General features: G+C 48.8%; 1 protein-coding gene across 1 annotated transcript in view; it reads left to right on the top strand.

Annotated features, from left to right (window-relative positions):
* Positions 1-8,941: 8,941 nt before the first annotated feature.
* Positions 8,942-24,601, top strand: part of CRKL (CRK like proto-oncogene, adaptor protein) — a 37,022-nt gene continuing 21,362 nt past the window's right edge. Inside the window, exons 1-2 of the mRNA XM_002719717.5 lie at positions 8,942-9,788; positions 18,516-18,981. Coding sequence (XP_002719763.2) covers positions 9,478-9,788; positions 18,516-18,981 — 777 coding nt within the window. The 5' untranslated portion in view covers positions 8,942-9,477. The remainder of the gene's footprint in view (positions 9,789-18,515; positions 18,982-24,601) is intronic.

A 24,601-nucleotide genomic window follows, 5' to 3' on the forward strand; every position in this document is an offset into this window, starting at 1 on the left:
GGAAGTCTGCCTGGCCTAACTCATTTCCCAAGGGTTTGGGCCTGCCCAGGTAGGGGGGATAAAGTCAACAGTGGGTCACAAAGCAGTGGCCTTTGTGCAGAGGCAGCATTAGGGTAGGAAATAAGGAATCCAGACAAGTTGCTCAAAAAGCTGTCCGTGTCCTTTGAGTCTAGACTGTAATGCTGTTAGTAAGACAGGAATCTAAGTCTAATACCATCTGGGAATCCTGGGAATGAGCAAGCCAACGTAGGATCACAAATCCATAGGTTATAACCATTTTTTAAAAAGATTTATTTATTTATTTTAAAGAGTTATACAGAAAGAGGAGAGGCAGAGAGAGAGAGAGGTCTTCCATCCAAAGGTTCACTCTTCAATTGGCCTCAACAGCTGGAGCTGCACTGAAGCCAGGAGCCAGGAGCTTCTTCCTGGTCTCCCACGCAGGTACAGGGGCCCAAGGACTTGGGCCCTCTTTACTGCTTTCCCAGGCCATAGCAGAGAGCTGGATCAGAAGGGGAGCAGCCGGGACTAGAACCAGCGCCCATATGGGATGCTGGTGCTTCAGGCCAGGGTGTTAACCCGCTGTGCCACAGCGCCGGCCCTGGTTATAACCATTTTTTTTTAAAAATTATTTATTTGAAAGGTAAACTTAGAGGTGGGAAGGGGGAGTGACTGAGAGATCTTCTATCTACTGGTTCACTCCTGCCAATGGCTGCAATGTCTGGTGCTAGATCAGACAGAAGCCAAGGGCCTGGAACTGCATTTAGGTCTCCCAAACAGATGGCAGGAGCCCAGACATTTGGGCCATCTTCCACTGTTTTCCTAGGTGCACTAGTAATGAGCCAGACTGGAAGTAGAGCAGCTGGGACTCGAACCAGTGCTCATATGGGATGCCAGTGTTGCAGGTGGCAGCTTAACTGCTGTGCCACATTGTTAGCCCTGTGTTATAACAATTTTTAATCTTTCCTTGCTGTTTCTCCATTCTTCTCTTGGCATTTAGGAATTGGTGGTTTTTTTTTCTCTTTAATTTTCTTTAAAGCTTGTCTCAGTTGTTCTATGGAAGAATAAAGCCAAGTATTTTTAAAATTTTTTTTTTTTTGACAGGCAGAGTGGACAGTGAGAGAGAGAGACAGAGAGAAAGGTCTTCCTTTGCCGTTGGTTCACCCTCCAATGGCCGCCGCGGCTGGCGCGCCGCGGCCGGCGCACCGCGCTGATCCGATGGCAGGAGCCAGGAGCCAGGTGCTTTTCCTGGTCTCCCATGGGGTGCAGGGCCCAAGCACCTGGGCCATCCTCCACTGCACTCCCTGGCCACAGCAGAGAGCTGGCCTGGAAGAGGGGCAACCGGGACAGAATCCGGCGCCCCGACCGGGACTAGAACCTGGTGTGCCGGCGCCGCTAGGCAGAGGATTAGCCTAGTGAGCCGCGGCGCCGGCCGTATTTTTAAATTTTTAAAAGATTTATTTATTTTAAAAGCAGAGTTACAGAGAGAGAGGGAAAGACGGAAAGAGAGGTCTTTCACCTGCTCATTCATTCCCCAACGGCCCCTATGGCCGGGGTCAGGCCAGGTTGTAGCCAGAAGCCTAGAACTCCATCTGGGTCTCCCACATGTGTGGCAGGATCCTAAGTACTTAGGTCATCTTCTGATGCTTTACTAGGCACATTAGCAGGCAGCTGGATTGGAAGAAGAGCATCCAGGGCTCGAACTGGCACTTTGATATGGGACATGAGCATCTTGAGTGGCGGCTTCACCTGCTGCCCTTTTTTTCTAATTTTATTGTGAAAACTTCCAAATGTACACAACGGTAAACACCTCCACACACATTATGTCATGTGGCATCAACAATTTTCCAACACATGGCCACTCTTTCTTTTCTTTACATGTGGCAATTTTTAGTTTTACCTTTTTCTAACCTACTTCCTATTTCCCTTTGGGCTATTTTAAAACAAAAGGAGAGGTTTTGATTCACTCTTCAGAGGAATTTTTAAAAAAAGATTAATTTACTTATTTACTAAAAAGACAGAGTGAAAAGAGAGGAAGAGATAGAGAGAATGTTCTTCCATATTCTGGTTCACTCCCCAAATGGCTGCCAACAGCCAGGGCTGGGCCAGGGTGAAGCCAGGAGCGAGGCACTCCATCCTGGTCTTCCACATGGGTGGCAGGAGCCCAAGTACATGGGCCATCCTCTGTTGCCTTCCCAGGTGCATTAGCAGGGAGCTGGATCAGAAGCAGAACAGCTGTGACTTGAACCAGCATTCCAATAGGTTGCTGCCAATGTAACCAGCAGCTATCCTTCTACACAATGCCAGCCTCCAAGAGGAATTTTTAAAGTGGGGAACATGGACAGCTGGCATTGTGGTGCAACAACTTTAGCATCCAGTACAGGTCTTGGCTGCTCCAGTTCTGATCCAGCTCCCTGCTAATGTGCCTGGGAAAGCAGCGAAGGATGGTTCAAGTCCTCGGGTCTCTGCAACCTTTGTGGGAGACCTGGATGGAGTTCCAGGTTCCTGCCTTCAATCTAGCCCAGACCTAACTGTTGTGGTCATTTGGGGAGTAGGCCAAGCAAATGAAGATCTCTTTCTTTGTCTTTCCTTCTCTCTGTAACTGCCTTTCAGATGAATACATGAGTCTTTAAAAAAATAAAACAACAAAAAAAGAAGGGACCAAGACACTTCAGCAGCTGAATGGCACTTGTATCCAAAATCCACACTGGGGGAACAAATCCAACTAGCCTATTCCAGGATTTATATCCCTTTTGCCAAAAGATGTATCATTCTTGGGTACTTTGTTAAAGTTAATTGTTTCTAAAACAAACAAACAAAAAAGAAGTGAAATTAACATTCTTTGGAGGGCATCAGGTTCCCTATCTGCAAGCCAATGAAAACAGATTAAGTCATCCAGTCTTGTCACAGCGAAATAGGAGACTCTGAGTTCAGATCAACAGATCTGGCTGGGGGTGGCTGTTTGATCTAGCAGTTAAGATGCAGCACAGCCCACTTCCCACAGGAAACTGGCTGGGTTCAAGACCTGGCTTCACTTCGAACTCCATCTTCCTGCTAACGTGCAGCCTGGGGAACAGCAGATATGCAGCTCACCATGTACTTAGACCCCTGCCACCCACCCTGGAGATTGAGTTTGGGGCTCCTGGCTTTGGTCTGGCCCAGCTCTGGCTATTGCAGGCATTTGGGGAGTGTACCAACAGATCTCTCTTTTTGCCATTCAAATAAAGTGAAAATAGCTAAATAAAAATAACTGAACATGTAAAAAAAAAAAAACCAGCATGAAATAGTTTTTAAAAAGTTAGTTTCACATGAAAGATCTGGGTGGGTGAGACCCCAGTGGAAAGAAGGGGCCATCAAAGAAGAATGTACTTTTCTCTGAAGGGAGGAGAGAACGTCCACTTTGCTTATGGCCTGGTCTAAATACTGATGGAGTTTGTGGATTCAGAAGGTTTCCATTGCCTAGGTAGCTCATGTCAAGAGCTTCAGGTTGGGCCTGGCGCCATGGCTCACTTGGCTAATCCTCCACCTGCGGCGCCAGCATCTCATATGGGTGCCGGGTTCTAGTCCCAGTTGCTCCTCTTCCAGTCCAGCTCCCTGCTGTGGCCCAGGAGGGCAGTGGAGGATGGCCCAAGTCCTTGGGCCCTGCACCCCATGGGAGACCAGGAGGAGGCACCTGGCTCCTGGCTTCAGATTGGCACAGCACCGGCCGCAGTGGCCATTTGGGGGGTGAACCAACGGAAGGAAGACCTTTCTCTCTTTCTCTCTCTCACTGTCTATAACTCTACTTGTCAAATAAATAAGTAAATAAATAATCTTTTTTACAAAAAAGAGCCTCAGATGATCACTGACATCATACACAAGAGTGTTAATTGTTAAAGTAACAACAGGAGTCATAAGTATGTCTGAGTGCTCACAAAAGATGTATCATTCTTGGGTGCTTTGCTAAAGTTAATTTTTTCTAAAACAAACAAAAAAGAAGGGAAATTAACCCCAAGACTTTGAACAACCCTTGTCTGGAATGTTGAGGAACAGTTTTTTTGTTTTGTTTTGTTTTTACCGTGTAAATTGTTGAACTCTTTACTTAGTATAGAGTTGATTTTCTGTGTATAATAAAGTTAATAAAAAATGGATCTTAGTGGAGAATGGGACTGGGAACGGGAGAAGGAGGAGGAGGACAGGTGGGAATGTGGTGGGAGGGCGGGTATGGTGGGAAGCTTCATTATATTCCTAAAGTTACACTTATGAAACGCATGAAGTCTGTATTCCTTACATAAAAGGTTTCTTTGGGGAGGGGGAAATATGATAGTTTCAGGGGCCAGCGCTGTGGCAAAGCAGGTAAAGCTGCTGCCTGCAGTGCCGGCATTCCATATGATCACCAGTTCGAGTCCCAGCTGACCCACCTCTGACCCAGCTCTCTGCTGTGGCCTGGGAAAGCAGTAGAAGATGGCCAAGTCTTTGAGTCCCTGCACCCACGTGGGAGACCTGGACAAAGCTCCTGGCTTCTGGCTCCTGGCTTCAGATTGGCAAAGCTGCAGCCACTGTGGCCATCTGGGGAGTGAACCAGCAGATGGAAGACCTCTCTCTCTCTCTCTCTGCCTCTACCTCTGTAACTCTGCCTTTCAAATAAATAAATAAATCTTTAAACAGTTAGCTTCAAATACATTTTAAATATATATTTATTATCTAAAAACAGATAACTACACAAGCTAAAATAAATTTTCAGTTTTCTCTGACTTCTCATCTTTTATTTTTTTAAAGGGAGAGTCTCTCTCTCTCTTTTTTTTTTTTAAAGGTTTATTTATTTATTTATTTGAAAGGCAGAGTTATAGAAAGGCAGAGAGAGAGAAAGTCTTCCATCCAATGGTTCATTCCCCAAATGGCCACAATGGTGAGTTGGGCCAATCTGAATCCAGGAGCCAAGAACTTCTTCTGGGTCTCCCATGCAGGTGCAAGGGCCCAAGGACTTGGGCCATTTTCTGCTGCTTTCCCAGGCCATAGCAGAGAGCTGGATGGGAAGTGGAGCAGCCAGGATTTGAACCCAGCGCCCACATGGGATGCAGGCACTGCAGGTGGTGGCTTTCACCCACCATGCCATAGTACCAGCATTGTCTTCTTCTCATCTTAAGCCTACATTCAGTACATACTGAATCAAGCCTTAGCCGGCTAATTAAGACAACATCCCACATCAGAGTTTCATGCCTGCCTCAGCTCCCTGCTAATGCAGACCCTGGAGGCAGTGGTGATGGCTCAAGTAATTGGGTTCCTGCCATCCATCTGGAAAACGTCACTGAGTTCCCGGGTCCAGGTTCCAGCCCAGCCCAATCCCAGCCATTTCAGGTATTTGGGAAGTGAACCAGCAAATGGGAACTCCTTTTCCTACCTCTCAAATAAATTTAAAACAATAAATCATTATGGATTCATTAAGTATTATGTGCTGGTCAAATATGTTAGGCACTGGAAATACAAAAAAAAAAAAAAAAAGCTACATTCTGCCCACAAAATACTCAGATTAGGAAGGGAGAGACACCTATAAAAAACTGCAGTAGAATGTGGTAAGAATTAACTTGGGCTTTGACCACAATGTTTGCATAGTAATCATAAGGTGTGTTCAGTTTTTGTTCTACTCTGTTTATTTATTTTTGTAAAGATTATTTATTTGAAAGGCAGAGTTACAGAGAGAAAAGGAAAGACAGATAGTGATCTGCTGATCTTCTATCTGCTGGTTTACTTCCCAAACAGCGGCAATGGCTGGGGCTGAGCCAGGCCAAAGTCAGGATCCTGGAGCTTCTTCCAGGTCTCCTACATGGGGACAGCAGCCTGAGCACTTGGGCCATCTGCTGCTGCTTTCCCAGGCACATTAGCAGGGAGCTGGATCAGAAGCAGAGCACCCTGGTCTTGAACCAGTGCCCATAGGTATGCCGGCATCACAGGTGGTGGCTTTAGGTGGCCCGGCGCCACAATGCCGGCCCTGTGTTCTTCGTCTTAGAATATACATGTTTGGAGTCACCGGTGAGATCACCCCCTAATGTGTTTATGATGATTACTAGTCTGTCAGAGAAGCCGCTACACAGGCGAAGGGCTGAGCCTATTCTACACTTGGAGGCTGGAGCAAGATGTTACACAAAGAGGCTGAGAACGTATATTTGGAGATGTAAAGAAAAATCATGTTAATGTCACCAGCGTTTAAAAAAAACAAGTTTTTCCGGCCGGCGCCGCGGCTCACTAGGCTAATCCTCCGCCTAGCGGCGCCGGCACACCGGGTTCTAGTCCCGGTCGGGGCGCTGGATTCTGTCCCGGTTGCCCCTCTTCCAGGCCAGCCCTCTGCTGTGGCCAGGGAGTGCAGTGGAGGATGGCCCAGGTGCTTGGGCCCTGCACCCCATGGGAGACCAGGAAAAGCACCTGGCTCCTGGCTCCTGCCATCGGATCATCGCGGTGCGCCGGCCGCAGCGCGCCAGCCGCGTCGGCCATTGGAGGGTGAACCAACGGCAAAGGAAGACCTTTCTCTCTGTCTCTCTCTCTCACTGTCCACTCTGCCTGTCAAAAAAAAAAAAAAAACACCAAGTTTTTCCAAAAGAGGAAGTTTTCAATATAAACATAGGGCCAAGCAGATCAAGGGTAATGATATTTTCAAAGGAGATCACTATTGACCCTTAAAAACCTAGCCAAGCACTATTTCTAAGCTCTTTCCATACATTAGCTTAATACAGCTGCTTCTACCCAGGAGGTAAGTGCAATCATGATTCCTTTATTTTATTTTATTTTATTTTATTTTATTTTATTTTGACAGGCAGAGTGGACAGTGAGAGAGAGAGACAGAGAGAAAGGTCTTCCTTTGCCGTTGGCCACCACGGCCGGCGCACCACACTGATCCGAAGCCAGGAGCAAGGTGCTTCTCCTGGTCTCCCATGGGGTGCAGGGCCCAAGCACTTGGGCCATCCTCCACTGCACTCCCGGGCCACAGCAGAGAGCTGGCCTGGAAGAGGGGCAACCGAAACAGAATCTGGTGCCCCGACCGGGACTAGAACCTGGTGTGCCGGCGCCGCAAGGTGGAGGATTGGCCTAGTGAGCCGCGGCGCTGGCCCCTTAATTTTATTTTTTTAGATTTATTTGAGAGAGAGAGAGAGGGAGGGAGGGAGAAGGTCTTTGATTTGCTGGCTCACTCCCCAAATGCCTGCAACAGCCTGGGCTGCACCAGGCCGAAGCCGGGTACATGGGACTTCATCCAGATCTCTCACATGGGTGGCAGGGTCCCAAGTACTCGGGCCATATCTGCTGCTTTACCAGGCGCATTAGCAGGGAGCTGGATGGGAAGCAGTCCCCCATTAGCTGGGACGTGAACCTAACAGCAGCTTAACCCACTGGGCCACACTCCTATCACTCCCATTTTGTTTTCAAGATTTATTTTATGTATTTGAAAGACAGAGTTACAGAGAGAGGTAGAGACAAAGGGAGAGGTCTTCCATCCGCTGGTTCAATCCCCAGATGGCTGCAACAGCCAGAGCTGTGCCAATCCGAAGCCAAGAGCCAGGCACTTCTTCCGGGTCTCCCACGTGGGTGCAGGGGCCCAAGGACTTGAATCATCTTCTACTGGTTTCCCAGGCCATAGCAGAGACCCGGATCAGAAGTGAAGCAGCCGGGACTCGAACCGGTGCCCATATGGGATGGCAGTGCTTCAGCCCAGGCTTTAACCCGCTGAGCCACAGTGCTGGCCCCTACCACTTCCATTTTATAGATGAGGCACATTATTAAGTAACTGGCCCAAGGGCACCCAGATAGTCAACTGACTAAGCCAGGATTCAAACCCAGGCAGTCAGCTTCAGGTCCTGTGCTTTTTTCAAATCGCACCTGAGCCAGCACATCTCTGGAGAAGATGAAAACCTACTTATCCAGAGTCACAAAAAGCGATAGATTTTCACATTCGGCTGGGCCTAGGGTGGACCCTACAACCTAGGTCACGTTCAGCTTGCTGCGGGAGAGACGGGCAGAGAGGCGCCAACCGCTAAGTATGGTCTACCTGCAATGTCCTTAGCAAGGAAATCCAAGTTTGCTTCTCTCTACTCAGCCATGCTTTCTGCGGCCAATTCCGAGGGCACACGCACCCTGACGACTTTTCTCAACAGTCACTCACTTAACAAATATTTGCGCAGGGACTCAAGGCCAGACATTGTGCAAGGCAGACAAGACAAAGGTGAACCAAGACAGACGAGATCTCTGCTCTCTTAAAAACATACTTCTCGTGGAGGATGCAGGGGGAGGGAACAGGCTTGGGAGGGCATGGCTGGAGCTGGGTAAGCAAGGGGCGCGCCGGGGGGCGGGTGAGTCTTGGGAGATTAATTTGGAGGGGCTGGCGGAATCCGGAGCGGAGGGAGCCCTCAGGGCCACGCCCGAGAGGCATTTTCCTTGCAGCCACTCAGAGCCCGTGGCTGCGGTTGTCCTAGCCCACTTAACCCCGGGTCAATCCAACCTTCATACCCCCTATTGATATCAATCAGGACACTTAGCCACCTGGAGTCCCTCGGCCTTTCAGGTCACCTAGGGCCTGCGTCATCCACTCGCCTCCAGGACTCATCCTCTGGCCGGGCTCCCTCGGGCCGCTTAGACCCGGCCAGGTCACCTCAGTGCCACGCCTCCATGGCCCGCGATTCGCCCGGCACGTTACGCTTTGTTTCCCAGAAGCAGGTTTTCAACCCGCCGCTCCCTCCTCAGCTCCAGCTGTTTTCCTGCCAGCGCTGGGAGGCCCAGCGGCCGCAGCGCCCCCGGCGGCGGAGGACCGAGGCCCAGGAAGGGAGTGCCCGCCGCCCCCCACCTCCTCAGCCTCCTCCCGGAACGCGGGAGCGGGCGCGAGCGGCGCGCGCCCGGACCGCCCCGACCGTGCTCCTGATTGGCTGTGACCCGTGACGTCACGGGGAGGGCCTCGGCGGCCGCAGGGAGCCGGAGCTCCCGCGCGTGCGCAGACGGAGCGCGCTGAGCGGAGGGGGGTGGTGGCCGGTCGCTTGTCCCGCGTCCGCCATTTTGTTGCTGTGGCTATTGGGAACGGGCTGGTCCAAACTGCCCCGGAGGCACGAAGCTCTCTGGAGTCCGGTGCTTCGTGTGACGGCGTGGGGGGTCCGTGAAGACTTGTGGGGCTGCGGAGCCGGTGCGTTCTAGGCCGGGAGTCACCGGAGCCACCCCCTCCCGGCCCCGGGACGCCAGGCAGCCAGATAACCCCGGGGCGGCCTCCGCTGCGGCTCGGCGTCGCCCGCCCAAGGCTCTGCCCCGCATCCCCCCGGGCCGGCTCTCTGTGTGAGGCGGCCTCGGAGCAGGCGGGCGGCGGCAGAGGATGCTGCGGGCCCGGAGCCCAGAGAAAGGTGCTGGCCGGGCCGTGTGAGCGCGCTCCGCGGTGTGCCCAGAGGCCCTGCCTCGGCCCCAGCGCCGTCTGCCGAGCTTCCAGGCTTCCAGGGCAGGCGAGAGCAGCCGCCACCCCGCCGTCGGCCCGACACCATGTCTTCGGCCAGGTTCGACTCCTCAGACCGCGCCTCCTGGTACATGGGGCCGGTGTCTCGCCAGGAGGCGCAGACCCGGCTCCAGGGCCAGCGCCACGGCATGTTCCTGGTGCGCGACTCCTCCACCTGCCCCGGGGATTACGTGCTCTCGGTGTCGGAGAACTCGCGGGTCTCCCACTATATCATCAACTCGCTGCCCAACCGCCGCTTTAAGATCGGGGACCAGGAGTTCGACCACTTGCCGGCCCTGCTGGAGTTCTACAAGATCCACTACCTGGACACCACCACCCTCATCGAGCCCGCGCCCAGGTAACGCGAGCTGCCGCCCTTCCCCGGCGCGCGACCCCCGCCACCGCCGAGGAGGGAGGGGAGGGCATGTCCGGGTGAGGGGCTGGAGCCCGGTCCTCCCCAGCCCTCAATCCAGAACCGCATTGTTCCCCAGAAGGCGTTCCGAACGGGAACGGTTAGTGTCAGGATCTGGGTCACTGGATCAGAGGGCTGCGTGTAAAATCGCGGGAGCGGCGATCGTATAGCTGAAACTCACGCCTTTTGTCATGTTTTCTGCAGTACTAATGGGGTTTTATTTATTTGTTCTTAAAATTTTTTTTTGGGGGGGGTGGGACCATAAACTGCTTTTGAGAATTTGAAGATAGCCAGAGGGTGTCTCCACCCGCCAGAAAGTGCCGGTACACGGAGGTTCACCCCTTGCAGATCTCCAGGTTAAGAACCCCTGGGCTGCAGCCCTTGGGTAGTCGCCAAATGAAAATGCTTTAGCGTTTAGCAGCACAAACCTGTAACTGAAAGAAGTGTCGGCTGATGGTCTGGTGCCAAGTTTGAAGCAGCCCAGACACACCTGTTTCACCTTACATGAATGACAAAGAAAAGAGAAAGTGCGACGCCTTCAGCGAGGGCTTTTTGGGGGGGGGGGGAGTTGGGGGGTTGTACCCTCTCCTCAGGTGGATCATTCAATAGGCTCACGCCTTAGTTTCTGTTTTTTAAAGACAAGAACCCGCAGTGACATTACCGAGCATAATGCGCTATTTTATTTGATTGTTTTCTTTAATTGGTTTAAGCGGGTTTTTTTAGCGGTTTATTTTGTTTAAAATTATGCCAAATTGGAATTGAAAAAATTGCCTAGATTTTTTTTCAAAGGATGTTTCACTGCTCAGTTGGTTTCCTAAAACATCTGTTTAAAAAGAACGGGATGTTGATGTAGTTTTTTTCCTGGAGTGAGGTGTTCCTGACTTTATAGATTGCCTAATGACAAGGTATTGTGCTAAACTTAAAACATTAAGAGCTATTATAATTAATTAAAAACACCAACTGAATGCATAAGTGTTGCTTCTGTGAAATAGAGAAGAAAGCAAGCCACAGTGGTATATTGACTGTAAGATTACTTAGCTAAGAGAGAAAGTCATATAAATCAAATACCGTATAACAAAGGCCACGACGCCAAGAATCTCATTGGTCAGACTCCAAATCCTAACCTGCTAGGAGATAAAGTCCGAACGAGTGTCATTCCAGTGTAAGAGGTGGATGCGAACCTTACCACTGTAATATGGTATTTGTAATACAAGTAAATCCCTTCTCTAGTTTGTACAAGTAAACTGCCTCTATGAAGCTGTATTGTGTGGTTATAACGAGGGGACAGTTGCTGTAATACAGCTGTTGGTTTGAAAAAGTGTGAGTTAATGGGTGAGCTTCCACCAGAGGGAGAGAAGGAAGTACGCTATGGTGGGCTTCCCACTCCCCACAAAACCCAGATTTCCCATAGGCATCTTCCCAGCGTCGGCGCTCTCATCCATGCCTTACGCCTCTGTACCTTTGGTTGTTCATTGACAGACTCCACCCACGCTCCACCTATTGAAATCCTACCTGTTGTCAGTCCCCTCACAAATAATAGGGTGTTTCGCCCTGATCCTCCCCCTCACAATCCACTTATATAACTCTTTCTCTTTCTCTGTGCCCTCTGCCCATGGTTGCTGTTTTTTCCTGAGTATCCCAGTACTGGTCAAATTAGATCTGGGCTTGATTTACTTTTTTATGCTGAATCTTTTTTTTAAGATTTTTTTTTGAAATTCGGAGTTACAGAGAGAGGGGGAAAAGACAGAGACCCTCCATCCTCTCTGGTTCACTCCCCAAATGGCAGTAACAGTCAGGGCTGGACCAGGCCCAAGCCAGGAGTCTGGAACCCCATCTAGGTCTCTGTTGTGGGTGGTAGGGGCCTAAGCCCTGGGTCATCTTCCACTCTTCTCTCAGGCGCATTAGAGGGAGCTGGATTGGAAGTGGAGCAGCTGGGACTTGAAGTTGAACCAGTGGTCATGTGAGATGCCAGTGTTGCAGGTGGTGGCACCACAGTGCCTGAGCTCTTGTTAGGCTGGATCTTTGAGGTGCTACTCCCAAGCTTGAAATTCACAGAAAGCTAGTGGTTAGTGGAAAGTTACCAAATGGAAGACTCAGTGTGGTATGTCTTCACAACCCTAAACAGGATAAATTCAACGATTTATCTTCAGGCATCAGAACTGAACCAGTTTTGGGCCCCTTGGCTAACAGTTCATTTATTTGGTTTTGTTGTTCCATTGTTGAAGGTCATAACTGAAGTGTTTTCCTCAGAAGTTAAGGGCAGATGCTTTTATGTCCGGTCATATTTATTGGCATTTTTCTTAATTCTTCATTTTCTATTTTCATTCTGAACTCTAACCAGCACTCATAAGGGACATTGGCCTCAGAGGTGGCGATTTAACTGCTGCACCACAGTGTCACCCCTATTGACAGATACTCCCTCGTGGATTTTCCATATTAGTGGAGGAGACAGACTAAAAAGTACTTGGAAGAGTAATACAACAAAGGAAAGGACCTTCCTGAGGCAGTACGGTCACAGAAAGCATGGCCACTGTAGAAACAGCAAGCTTGGACTGGAGGAGTCTTCCAGGCAGAGGGGAAAGCTTGTGCAAAGTTCTGAGAAAGCAGTGTTGGTTCTGGGAGGAGAAATGGGTTTACTTGAGAAGAATTCAGAAATAGTGGACAAGGGAAGGAAATTGGTTTTATTTAAAGTGAGATGGGCTCCTTGAAAGGAAGGAAGTTGTCAGTGTAATCCAGGTGCAAAATGATGGTGACTGATAGTGACAGTGAGTCTGTGACTGAGAGGTGCCTATCATGGAGATAAAATTGATGTTTCTGATGACTGGGAGGCATGATGGGGGAGAAGCAAGATCATGGTGTGATGTATTTGTAGCTGTGTGTCCTCTAGGTTTATTTTATTAATTGTTTTTCCTATTTGTTGGATTCCTGTGGTGGGTTTTAAATTTACCCTCCACCGGGTATCCATGTTGAATGGCTTTCGTTGATTTTGAACGAGCCAGTAGAATTCTCCTTCTGCACATGGCTGTCATTTTTATGATGCAGATCATTTGATGAACAGGAATCTTGTAGTGGTTTTCTTTCCCATTTTATTTGATTGGAAGCATTCTAAAGAAGGTTTCTGGACAAATTGTCGGAATATGCAGATGGTCTTTTTTGTTTGTTTTTAGTTTTTATTATTTGAGGGGTGGAGAGGGCACCCATCCACTGGTTCACTCCTCAAAAATGCCAGAATGATCACAGCTGAGCCTAACTGAAGCCAGGATCCTGGGACTCAATCTGGGTTTCTCACATGGGTGTGAGGAGCCAGAGTTGGGAATCAGATCCAGGCACTGGATGTGGGTACCTGAACCACCAAGCCAAATGTCCACTCCTGTCTAGTTCTAGTTTATGTAGATAATATGCAGGATAAGAAAAAAGATCATCAGAAATAAAAATTTATCATTAAGAACTGAGGGAACTTGACCCTTTGAGAAAATCATGTCTGTTTTCACTCAACAGACATTGAACATTGAGTTTATCTGGTAATTCGGAGCCAGCATTTAATCTGATGGTTCCTGTCATGCTCCTGGGGGAGCTTGCTGGTTCCTGAGGGTTTTGTTTTGTTTAAGGCCACTTCCACACGTGGTAAATGAGAGAACCAAGAAAGGGTGTTTAGTCTAACCGAAGAGCCCAGAGGTAGACCCCCACACCTGTGATGGAGAAAGCACCTCGATACCTCCGTCCACATACCCTGTTCTAAATATTATGGACGCAGATGTAAACTTTCATAATTGGGAATAGAGGAGAAGGATTACCAGCGGCTTTGATCAGCATGGAATTTGACCCTTTGATTTAAGCCAACCGGTAGTGTAAATCACCCAAGTTTGCTTCGTTATGCTGAGAATGGAAGCTTGTCCAGTTAAGAGTTGTATTCCTATGCATGTAAAGTGCTGGAAGCCAGGGGCTGGTGTTGTGGTGCAGCGAGTTGAGTAGCTGCTTGTGACGCCAGCATTCCCTATCAGAGCGCTGGTTTAGATCCCGGCTGCTGTGCTTCTGATCCAACTGAAGACAGTGGAGGATGGCTTCAGTGCTTGGTTCCCTGCCACCCTGTGGAAAGATCATGCATGGAGCTCCTGGCTTCACCCCGGTCCAGCCCCAGCAGGTGCTGCCATTTGAGGAGTGAACCAGCAAATTGAAGATCTCTGTTTCTACCTCTCTCTCTCTGTCACTCTGCCTTTCAGATAAAATCTTGGAAAAAAAAAAACAAACTACTGGAAGCCATTTGATTTGTGGCTTTTTGTCAGACCGTTTGTTCTGAACAGATGAACTAAATGATTTCTAAGGGTCCTTGAGGCCGGAATATTTTAGTTCTTTGTGATGAGTAAAAGTGGACCCTGCTTATTAATGGGAGTTGAGATTATCCTGAGCCAAGATCATTACAAGCAAGGTGGGGCCACCAGGCATGTGTCAGCTTGCCTGGAATGATGGCTGAGAACGTCAGGCTAAGAACCTGGAAATACAGGCGGAGGAATGATAAGGTGAGCGGACTGCACAGGCGCACCAAGTGGCACACGGAGTTCTCCTTGTCTGTATAACAGAGCTAAACCAGAGTTAGGTCCTTAGCGCTACAAGCTGGGCTTTTGTGCTTTCAGAAGGAAACAGGAATGGAAATAGGAATGGGAAGTTCTAACATTTGCAGACCTGTGTACCAGTACTAGACAAAGCATATTATGGGAGTAAACCATGGGTTTTTGTTTCTCAGAAGTTCAGTTTGTTGAAAAAAAGGTGATTACCTGTGCCTGAGGAGTCCCACCAGGCTCAGAGGGCTTGCTCTTTCCGGTTCTGGAAGGATGGGAACAAGGATCTGAGAGAGAAGAGGTGGTGGGTGGTGCCTGCTGGGAAAGGCAAGGATTTGTAATTAATGTGAGTGATGCGCTGGAAGCTAGGTAGGAGGGATAAAGCTGACTTGGAAAGCCGGGGCCCCTCTCCCCCACCCCCATGCCTTGTAAATGAGTCTGGCAGTGGGAGCCCGCCAGGTTTTTACTTTTTAGAAACTGTTCTGGTGTGGACTGGGTTAGGGAGAGACTGGAAGTTAATTAAGCGCTACTATGGGAGAGAAACCATGACCAGCGGAACTAAGATTAACTCTGTTGGGAATGTAAAGTGGGGACTCAATCCTTGCTTGGCAGTTGAGCGTAGAAAGTGAGGGAAGAGGCCGGCACTGTGGCTCACTTGGCTAATCCTCCACCTGCCGCGGTTCTAGTCCTGGTCGGGGCGACGGATTCTGTCTCGGTTGCTCCTCTTCCAGTCCAGCTCTCTGCTGTGGCCCGGGAAGGCAGTGGAGGATGGCCCAAGTGCTTGGGCCCTGCACCCGCATGGAAGACCAGGAGGAAGCACCTGGCTCCTGGCTTTGGATCGGCACAGCGCACTGGCCGTAGTGGCCATTTGAGGGGTGAACCAACGGAAAAGGAAGACCTTTCTCTCTAACTCTGCCTGTAAAAAAAGAAAAGAAAAAGAAAGTGAGGGAAGAGGTTTGACTTCAGAGAGGATTAAGAAATGCCTTTGAGGGAAGAGAAAGGATTAGGTGAGGGGGGCAGTTGTTTTCAATAGGAAGTCTTTTGGGGAACCTAATGGCAGCCAGGTGTGCTTTAGTAACCTGATGGATTTGTTACTGAGGGAAGAGGTGGGGACTGAATATGTTGGTTTGGCCCTTAGAATCACACAGAATGGGGCCGGTGCTGTGGCTCAGCGGGTTAAAGCTGCGGCGCCAGCATCTCATATGGGGGTTAGTTCCAGTCTGAGGTAGTTTCCAATTCAGCCCCCTACTAATGTGCCTGGGAACGCATATGGGAGACTGGAAGAAGCTCGACCTGACTGTTGGGGCCATTTAGGGAGTGAACCAGTGGATGGAAGATCTTTCTCTCCCTCTCTCTAACTCTACCTTTCAAATAAATAAATCTTTAGGAAAAAAAAAAAAAACTGGAATGAGCAAAGCAAGAGATGTGGAAGGAAGGTGAGGGGTGTATTGCATGTAGGCCAACAGGTGAAAGCTTTTTCTCTCTCAAAATAATGTTTGAGATAAGTTTATTGTAGTGCAACAATTTGAAATCTAGCTTTTTTTTTTTTTTTTTTTTTTTTTTTTTGACAGGCAGAGTGGACAGTGAGAGAGAGACAGAGAGAAAGGTCTTCCTTTGCCATTGGTTCACCCTCCAATGGCCGCCGTGGCCGGCGCGCTGCAGCCGGCGCACCACGCTGTTCCGATGGCAGGAGCCAGGTGCTTCTCCTGGTCTCCCATGGGGTGCAGGGCCCAAGCACTTGGGCCATCCTCCACTGCACTCCCTGGCCACAGGAGAGAGCTGGCCTGGAAGAGGGGCAACCGGGACAGAATCCGGCGCCCCGACCAGGACTAGAACCCGGTGTGCCGGCGCCGCAAGGCGGAGGATTAGCCTAGTGAGCCACGGCACCGGCCCACACCTGATATTTTTAAGACAAACTGCTATTAAGCAGTTTGCCCTTGGTTATAAAATTGTTAATAAGTAACAAGGCCTTTGAAATTTTAAATCAAGCTCCTAATCACCTAATCATTATGACTTATGAAAGTAGTTGTAGTAAAAAGAGATACAAGGTTTTGTTTTTGTTTTTGTTTTAAGATTTATTTTTCCCCTGTGCTGTGTGGCATAGTGGGCTAAGCCTCAGGTGCCGGCATCCCATATGGGCACTGGTCCCAGTCCAGCTCTCTGCTATGGCCTGGGAAAGTAGCAGAAGATCGTGCAAATCCTTGGGCCCCTGCACCTGCATGGGAGACCGGAAGAAGCTCCTGGCTCCTGGCTTCAGATCAGCCTAGCTCTGGCCGTTGCTTTCATTTGGGGAGTAAACCAGCAGATGGGGGAATCTCTCTCTGCCTCTCTGTAACTCTGCCTTTCAAATAAGTAAATAAATCTTAAAAAAAAAAAAAAAAAGTAATGTGGCTGTATATATTTAGGGCCATAATAAATGTTCACGTTCTTTAACCTAGTTATTTGAGTTCTGGGAGTCATAAGTTAAAAAAGTGATAAAGGGAAAATATGCTCAAAGTGTGTGGCATTGACGGCTAAACATGAAGAAACAGTGAACTATCCAGGGGCGCTTCCTTATGTTGTGCTCACAGAATGCTGTGACAGTGGAGGTGGTGGAGGCCAGTGATGTGCAGACACACCTGTGCTGTGATTTTAGGAAGAAAAGCTGCCGCAGTTTTTCTGGAGTGGATGCAGGCTTTGGTGAAGCCCCCTCTTAGTGAGATACAAACTCTGGAGGCACCCCAGCCTAGGGTAGATTCTGGGCTTCAGAAAAGGGGAAGGGGAAGAAACGTTTTTTTCCACTTGGTGGCTTTCCAGCTTTTCAAACCTTGTCTCAGGCGAGGAGAGACTCGTGTTTCTGGTGGGTGTTAGCAGGACTGTGCTTGTGTGGCTGACCCTGGGAGTTCATCCTACATGTCGTTGGGCAGATATTAATATATCTGTAGCCACTGCAAAGCTGCAGTGGTGGCAGCAGACTGACGCTTACATGGGGGCTCTGACCTGTGCGTTTTGCAGTGTAAGTTTCATTGATGCTCATTTTGATGATCAGGTGGTAATTTTATTTTGGTAGACATCTGGTTTTTGTACTTTGAGGGACCAGAGGCAGACCTTTCTCATCTTTTCTCTGTGTAGCCAGGGAAATGTGCAGGATGTGTCATTAAATTAGGACTGGGAGAAAGAATTTGTGGCATTTGTGACAAAGTCCAATGGAAGGCAGCTACTGAACTTAAGATTTTAAAAATAAATTAAGATTGGGTATCAGCTGGCACCCTGGGTTCTAGTCCCGGTCGGGGCACCGGATTCTGTCTGGTTGCCCCTCTTCCAGTCTAGCTCTCTGCTGTGGCCCAGGAGTGCAGTGGAGGATGGCCCAGGTCTTTGGGCCCTGCACCCGCATGGGAGACTGGGAGGAAGCATCTGGCTCCCGGCTTTGGATCAGCGCAGCGCGCTGACCATAGCAGCCACTTGGTGGGTGAACCAACGGAAAAAGGAAGACCTTTCTTTCTCTCTCTCTCTCACTAACTCTGTCCAAAAAAAAAAAAAAAAAAAAAATTGGGTATCTATATGTAAACAAAAACTTATAAAGCAGATGTGGTGTGTATATACATTTGACATGTAATTTGAAAAGGCATACTCAGGATATTGACTTTCATTAAAGACTACAGAAAGTACAATCTGAAAGAACCTTCTTACTCCTGAGAATAAATATAGAGAAATAATTCATTATGGAGGAGTGTGGTTTATTAAAAAATTTGATAGGGACCAGCATTGTGGCATAGTGGGCTAAGTTTTTACCTGCAGCACTGGCATCTCATATGGGCTGTGGTTCTAGTCCTGCCTGCTCTTTTTCTGGTCCAGCTCTCTGCTGTGGCCTGGGAAAGCAGTGGAAGATGGCCCAAGTGCTGGGGCCCCTGCACCCCATGGGAGACCTATAGGAAGCTCCTGGCTCTTGACTTCAGATTGGTCCAGTTCTGGCCGTTGTGGCCATTTGGGAGTGAACCAGTGGATGGAAGACCTTTCTCACTGTCTCTCTCTCTCTCTCTGTAACTCTACCTCTAAAATGAATAAAATCTTAAAAAAAAAAAAAAAAAGTTTGATGACACTGGTAAGATTTTTCTCCTAATTTTCTTTCTCTCTTAAGGTATCCAAGCCCACAAATGGGATCTGTCTCGGCACCCAACCTGCCTACAGCAGAAGAAAATCTGGAATATGTACGGACTCTCTATGATTTTCCTGGGAATGATGCTGAAGACCTGCCTTTTAAAAAAGGTGAGATCCTGGTGATAGTAGAGAAGCCTGAAGAACAGTGGTGGAGCGCCCGGAACAAGGATGGTCGGGTCGGGATGATCCCTGTTCCTTATGTTGAAAAGCTCGTGAGATCCTCGCCACACGGAAAGCACGGAAATAGGAATTCCAATAGCTATGGGATCCCAGAACCTGCTCATGCGTATGCTCAACCTCAGACCACAACTCCTCTACCTGCAGTTTCCAGTACTCCTGGGGCAGCCATCAACCCCTTGCCATCCACACAGAATGGACCTGTCTTTGCGAAAGCAATCCAGAAAAGAGTGCCCTGTGCTTACGACAAGACAGCCTTGGCATTAGAGGTAAAACCTGTTAAGACTGTCCTTTTGGGTTCTTTGACGTTTGGTTTTCATTTTCAGTTTTAATTTCTGCAAAGTCATGACTTCTCATTTAAGGTTATGTTCATGGGAGTTAAAAAACTGGGTTATTCTGAAAGATGCAGTTAGTGTTGCAGTTTTTGTCCTTTCCTTCTCCTTGTTTCTTCCAAGTTCTCAGCCTGCTTATTCTTAATTCTTGCTCCTAAAAGCCCCTAGATGTGATTTCAGTAGTTGGTTTTCTTTTCAGTAAGGAAAGATGATAATTAAGAAAGGTCCAGAGGCTGGTGCTGTGGCGTAGCAGGTGAAGCTGCTGCCTGTAGTGCTGGCATCCCATATGGGTGCTGGTTCGAGTCCCAGCTGCTCTACTTTCAATCCAGCTCTCTAATATGGCCTGGGAAAGCAGTAGAAGATGGCCCAAATCCTTTGGCCCCTGCGCCCACATGAAAGACCTGGAAAAAGCTCCTAGCTCCTGGCTTCGGATTGACCCAGCTCTGGCTGTTGTGGCCATTTGGGGAGTGAACCAGTAAATAGAAGATATCCTCCCCCCCCCCCCCCCCCAGCCTCTCTGTAACTGCCATTCAGATAATAAATAAATCTTAAAAAAAAAAAAAAAAAAGTCCATGACCTTGAGGAGAAATCAGCATATAGACACATAGTCATTTGTGCAGTTCCCATATTTCTAACCTGCTAAGTAGATCAGCTAGGCAGAGAAATGATTGTAAAATGTTACAGATTTTATAAATTTATAATGTATCATGAAATAGAGCTTGAACATTTTTTTTTTGACAGGCAGAGTGGACAGTGAGAGAGAGAGACAGAGAGAAAGGTCTTCCTTTGCCGTTGGTTCACCCTCCAATGGCCGCCGCGGCTGGCACGCTGCGGCCGGCGCACCACGCTGTTCCGATGGCAGGAGCCAGGTGCTTCTCCTGGTCTCCCATGGGGTGCAGGGCCCAAGCACTTGGGCCATCCTCCACTGCACTCCCTGGCCACAGCAGAGAGCTGGCCTGGAAGAGGGGCAACCGGGTCAGAATCCGGCGCCCCGACCGGGACTAGAACCTGGTGTGCCAGCGCCGCAAGGTGGAGGATTAGCCTAGTGAGCCACGGCACCGGCCGAGCTTGAACATTTTAATCACCATATCATTTTCTTCTGACTAAATACTAACAGCCTTTTTAAAAAAGAAGACTCTTGTGCCAGAGCTGTGGTGTAGTGGGTTAAGCCACAGCCTGCAACACTGGCATCCCATATGGTGCCGGTTCAAGTCTCAGCTGTTCCACTTCTGATCCAGCTCCCTGCTAATGCACCTGTGAAAGGAGCAAAAGATGGCCCAAGTGTTTGGGCCCTTTCCAAAACCTGAGTGGGAGACCTGCAAGAAGCTCCTGGCTCTTGGCTTGTATTGACCCCGCCTTGGCCATTGCAGCCATTTGAGGAGTGAACCAGTAGATGGAAGACTTCTCTCTCTCTCTCTCTCCCTTCTCTCTGTAATTCTGCCTTTCAAATAAATAGAATCTTTTTTTTTTTAAAAAATTTTGTATTTTCAGAGCGGTCCTGTATACTTCCTTTCTTTTCTTTTAAGATTTATTTGTTTGTTTAAAAGGCAGACACAGATTTACATCCACTGGTTCGTTCCCCTAAATGGCCACAACAGCTAGGATTGGGCCAGGCTGAAGGTAGGAGCCAGGAATTCCATCCTGGTCCCCCATATCAGTGGCAGGGGCCTGCCTTCCCCAGCACATTAGCAGGAAGCTGGATCAGAAACAGAGTAGCCAGCATCACAAGTGGTGGCTTAATCTGCTGTACCACAACACCAGCCCCTTTTTTTATTTTTATTAATTTTTGGCCAGGTATACAAATACATACAATGAGGTACAACCTTATTATTTCATTTTAACTTATTTTAAAAATAGATGTATTCTTTAAATTAACTTATTTGAACAAAACGGAGAGATCATCCATCTACTGGTTCACTCCCCAAATGCCTACAACAGCCAGGGCTGGGCCATGCTAGCCCAGGAACCTTGTTTCCCAGAGTGTGCATTAGCAGGAAGTTGAAATCAGAAGAAGAGTCAGGACATGAACCTTTGCACTCTGATATGGGATGTGGACATTGCAAGAGAAACCTTTTTTTTTTTTTTTTTTTTTTTTTTAAATTTTTGACAGGCGGAGTGGACAGTGAGAGAGAGAGACAGAGAGAAAGGTCTTCCTTTTTTGCCGTTGGTTCACCCTCCAATGGCCGCTGCGGCCGGCGCACTGCGCTGATCCGAAGCCAGGAGCCAGGTGCTTCTCCTGGTCTCCCATGCGGGTACAGGGCCCAAGCACCTGGGCCATCCTCTACTGCACTCCTGGGCCACAGCAGAGATCTGGACTGGAAGAGGGACAACCGGGACAGAATCCGGCGCCCCGACCAGGACTAGAACCCGGTGTGCCGGCGCCGCAGGCAGAGGATTAGCCTATTGAGCCGCTGCTCCGGCCGCAAGAGAAATCTTAACTACTATATCAAACACCCTCAAGACCTAAATATCTGCATCAGAACATGGAATTTGGTGCCATAGAGTCCAGCTCTTGTACTTTTGTACTTACTGTTTAACCTGGGGGAGAACACTTCACCTCTGAGGGTTAGTTTCGTTTTATTTTGTTTTCAAAAGATTTTATTTATTTATTTGAGAGGTAGAGTTACAGATAGTGAGAGGGAGAGACAGAGAGCTGGGTCCTTCTGTTGGTTCACTCCCCAAATGGCCACAACGGCCAGAGCTATGCCAGTTCGAAGCCAGGAGCCAGGTGCATCTTCCTGGTCTCACATACGAGTGCAGGGGCCCAAGCACTTGGGCCGTTTTCTACTGCTTTCCCAGGCCACAGCAGAGAGCTGGATTGGAAGAGAAGCAGCTGGGAGTTAAACCGGCACCCATATGGGATGCCAGCACCACAGGCAGAGGATTAACCCACTGCGCCACGGTGCCGGCCCCTGTTTGGTTTTAAGATTTATTTATTTAATTGAAAGGCAGAGTTTACAGAGAGAGATATCTTCTATCCACTGATTCACTCCTCAGATGGCTGGAGCTGGTCCCATCAGGAGCCAGGAGCTTCTTTTGGGTCTCCCAAGTGGGTGCAGGGGCCCAAGGACTTGGGCCATCCTCCACTGCTTTCCCAGGCTTTACTCACCATGCCATAGCACCATCCCAACATCTGAGCTTTTTTGCCCTTACCTGTAAAATGTAAATAGCTCTGTTATGCTCAGTAGCTGTGGTGAAGAAAAAAAATCAAATGATGTTTGTAAAAAATGCTTTTGTAAACCACGGATTGCTGTATAATGGTCACTTGAGTTCCTTTCTTTGATATTATCAAATTGCATATATATTAGAGAAACCAAGATTGTGTTAGTGACTGTTGTCTGTATTCACCATAAGGTCAAAACTGAGAGGGTTGAGAGCCCAGTCATACCATAGGATGACATAATGGAACCCGCTGCTTCAGAAGAGCAAAACTTCACCCGCCAAACAGCCTACCCACAGATAAAAGTCACTGGAATTCATTTTGTGTGTTATTTTCCCCTTCGTATCCTCAGTTCTCTTTGGACCAGGAGAAATAGCTGAGTGAACTACACCTGAAGGTTTATTTCAGAGTCTGTGATGAGGTCTCCCTCTCATGTTGGTTGTTAAGGACTGAATAGTTGAGGCTTGTGGCAGAGACCACAGATGGGGAGGACCCGAGTGGTTTTACACTTCCCAGGGGAAGAACAGCAAAGAAAACAAGAGAAACCTGCCTCTACAGATAAGAATCCTGGCTCTACAGATAAATATCCAGCTTTCTCCCATTTAGTGCCTTAGACAAAACAGGGACCTGCCCCCTCACCCTCACTTTTAAGGTTATTTTGGGGCCAGCAGTATGGCCCAGTGGGTTAAGCCATGGCCTGTAGCACTGGCATCCCATGTGGATGCCAGTTCGAGTCCTGGCTGCTCAACTTCAATCCAACTCCCTGCTAATGGGCCTGAGAAAGCAGTGAGGATGGCCCAAGTAGTTGGGCCCCCGCATCCACATGGGAGACCTTGGAAGAAGCCATTGGGGCCCAGCGCTGTGGTATAGAAGGTAAAGCTGCCACCTGCAGGGCCAGCATCCTATGTGGGTGCTGGTGTGGGTCCCAGTTGTTCTTCCAATCCAGCTCTCTGCTACGGCCTGGGAAAACAGTAGAAGATTGCCCAAATCCTTGGGCCCTTGCACCCCTGTGGGAAACCCGGAAAAGGCTCCTGGCTTCGGATTGACCTAGCTCCAGCTGTTGTGGCCATGTGGGGATTGAACCAGCAGATGGAAGACCTAGCCCCCCACCCCTCTGCCTCTTCTTCTCTGTAACTCTGGTTTTCAAATAAATAAATTTTTTTTAAAGCCATTTGGAGAGTGAACCAGTGGATGAAGTCATTTCTCTCTATAACTCTGCTTTTGAAATAATGAAATCTTTTAAAAAATTAAAATTAAAAAAAGATTATGTATTTGGAAAATCAGAGTTAACAGAGAGGCAGAGAGAGATCTTCATCCCTGGTTCACTCCCCAGATGGCAGTAGCTGCCAGGGCTGCGCCAGATTGAAGACAGGAGACAGGAGCTTCTTCCAGTCTCTCTTACGTGGGTGGCTGGGGCCCAAACACTTGGGCCATCTTCTGCTCTTCCAAGGCCATTTAGAAGGGAGCTGGGTCGGAAGTTAAGCAGGAGGGTCATGAACCTGCTATGCCACAATGCCAGTCCCACCGTGGACTTTTTTTTTTTTTTTAAGATTTATTTACTTATTTGAAAGAGTTACACAGAGAGAGAAGGAGAGGCAGAGAGAGGTCCTCTATCCACCAGTTCACCCCCACAATCAGCCGTAACAGCTGGAGCTACGCCGATCCGAAGCCAGGAGCTTCCTCTGGGTCTTCCCATGCGGGTGCAGGGACCCAAGGAATTGGGCCACCTTCTGCTGCTTTCCCAGGCCACAGCAGAGAGCTGGATCAGAAGAGGAGCAGCCAGGTCTAACTGGCACCCTTATGGGATGCCAGCACTGCAGGCAGCAGCCTTTCCTGCTTTGCCACAGCACCAGCCCTCCCTGGACTGTTTAATACCCTCTGGTTTGCAGGAGTGTCTGGCATAGCAGTTAAAACACTGCTTTGGGAGCCAGCATTGTGGTGCAGCCAGTTAAGCTACTGCCTGCAACTGGCATCCCATGAGCTTTAGTTCAAGTTCTAGCTGCTCTACTTCTGATCCAGCTCCTTGTTAATGTGCCTGGCAGTGCAACAAAGCATGGTCCAAATGCTTGGGCCCCTGCCACACTCGTGGGAGACCCAGATGGATTTATTGGTTCCTTGGCTTCACCTTAGCTCAGCCCTGGCTGTTGCTGCCATTTTGGGAATAAACCAATGGAATGAAGATCTCTCTATGTATCTCTTCCTCTCTCACTCTGCAACTCTGCCTTTCAACCAAAGAAATCTTAGAAAAAAACAAACACTGCTTTGGACGCCTGCATCCCCTATGAGAGTGCCTGGCTTTAGTCTCAGCTCCACCCTAGAGTCCAACTCCCTGCTAGCATGCACCTTGGGCAACAAGTGATGGCTCAAGTGTTTGGGTCCGTGCCACTCACATGGCAG

Source organism: Oryctolagus cuniculus, chromosome 21 (genome assembly GCF_964237555.1).
Source record: "Oryctolagus cuniculus chromosome 21, mOryCun1.1, whole genome shotgun sequence".
NCBI classification, from domain to species: Eukaryota; Metazoa; Chordata; class Mammalia; order Lagomorpha; family Leporidae; genus Oryctolagus; species Oryctolagus cuniculus.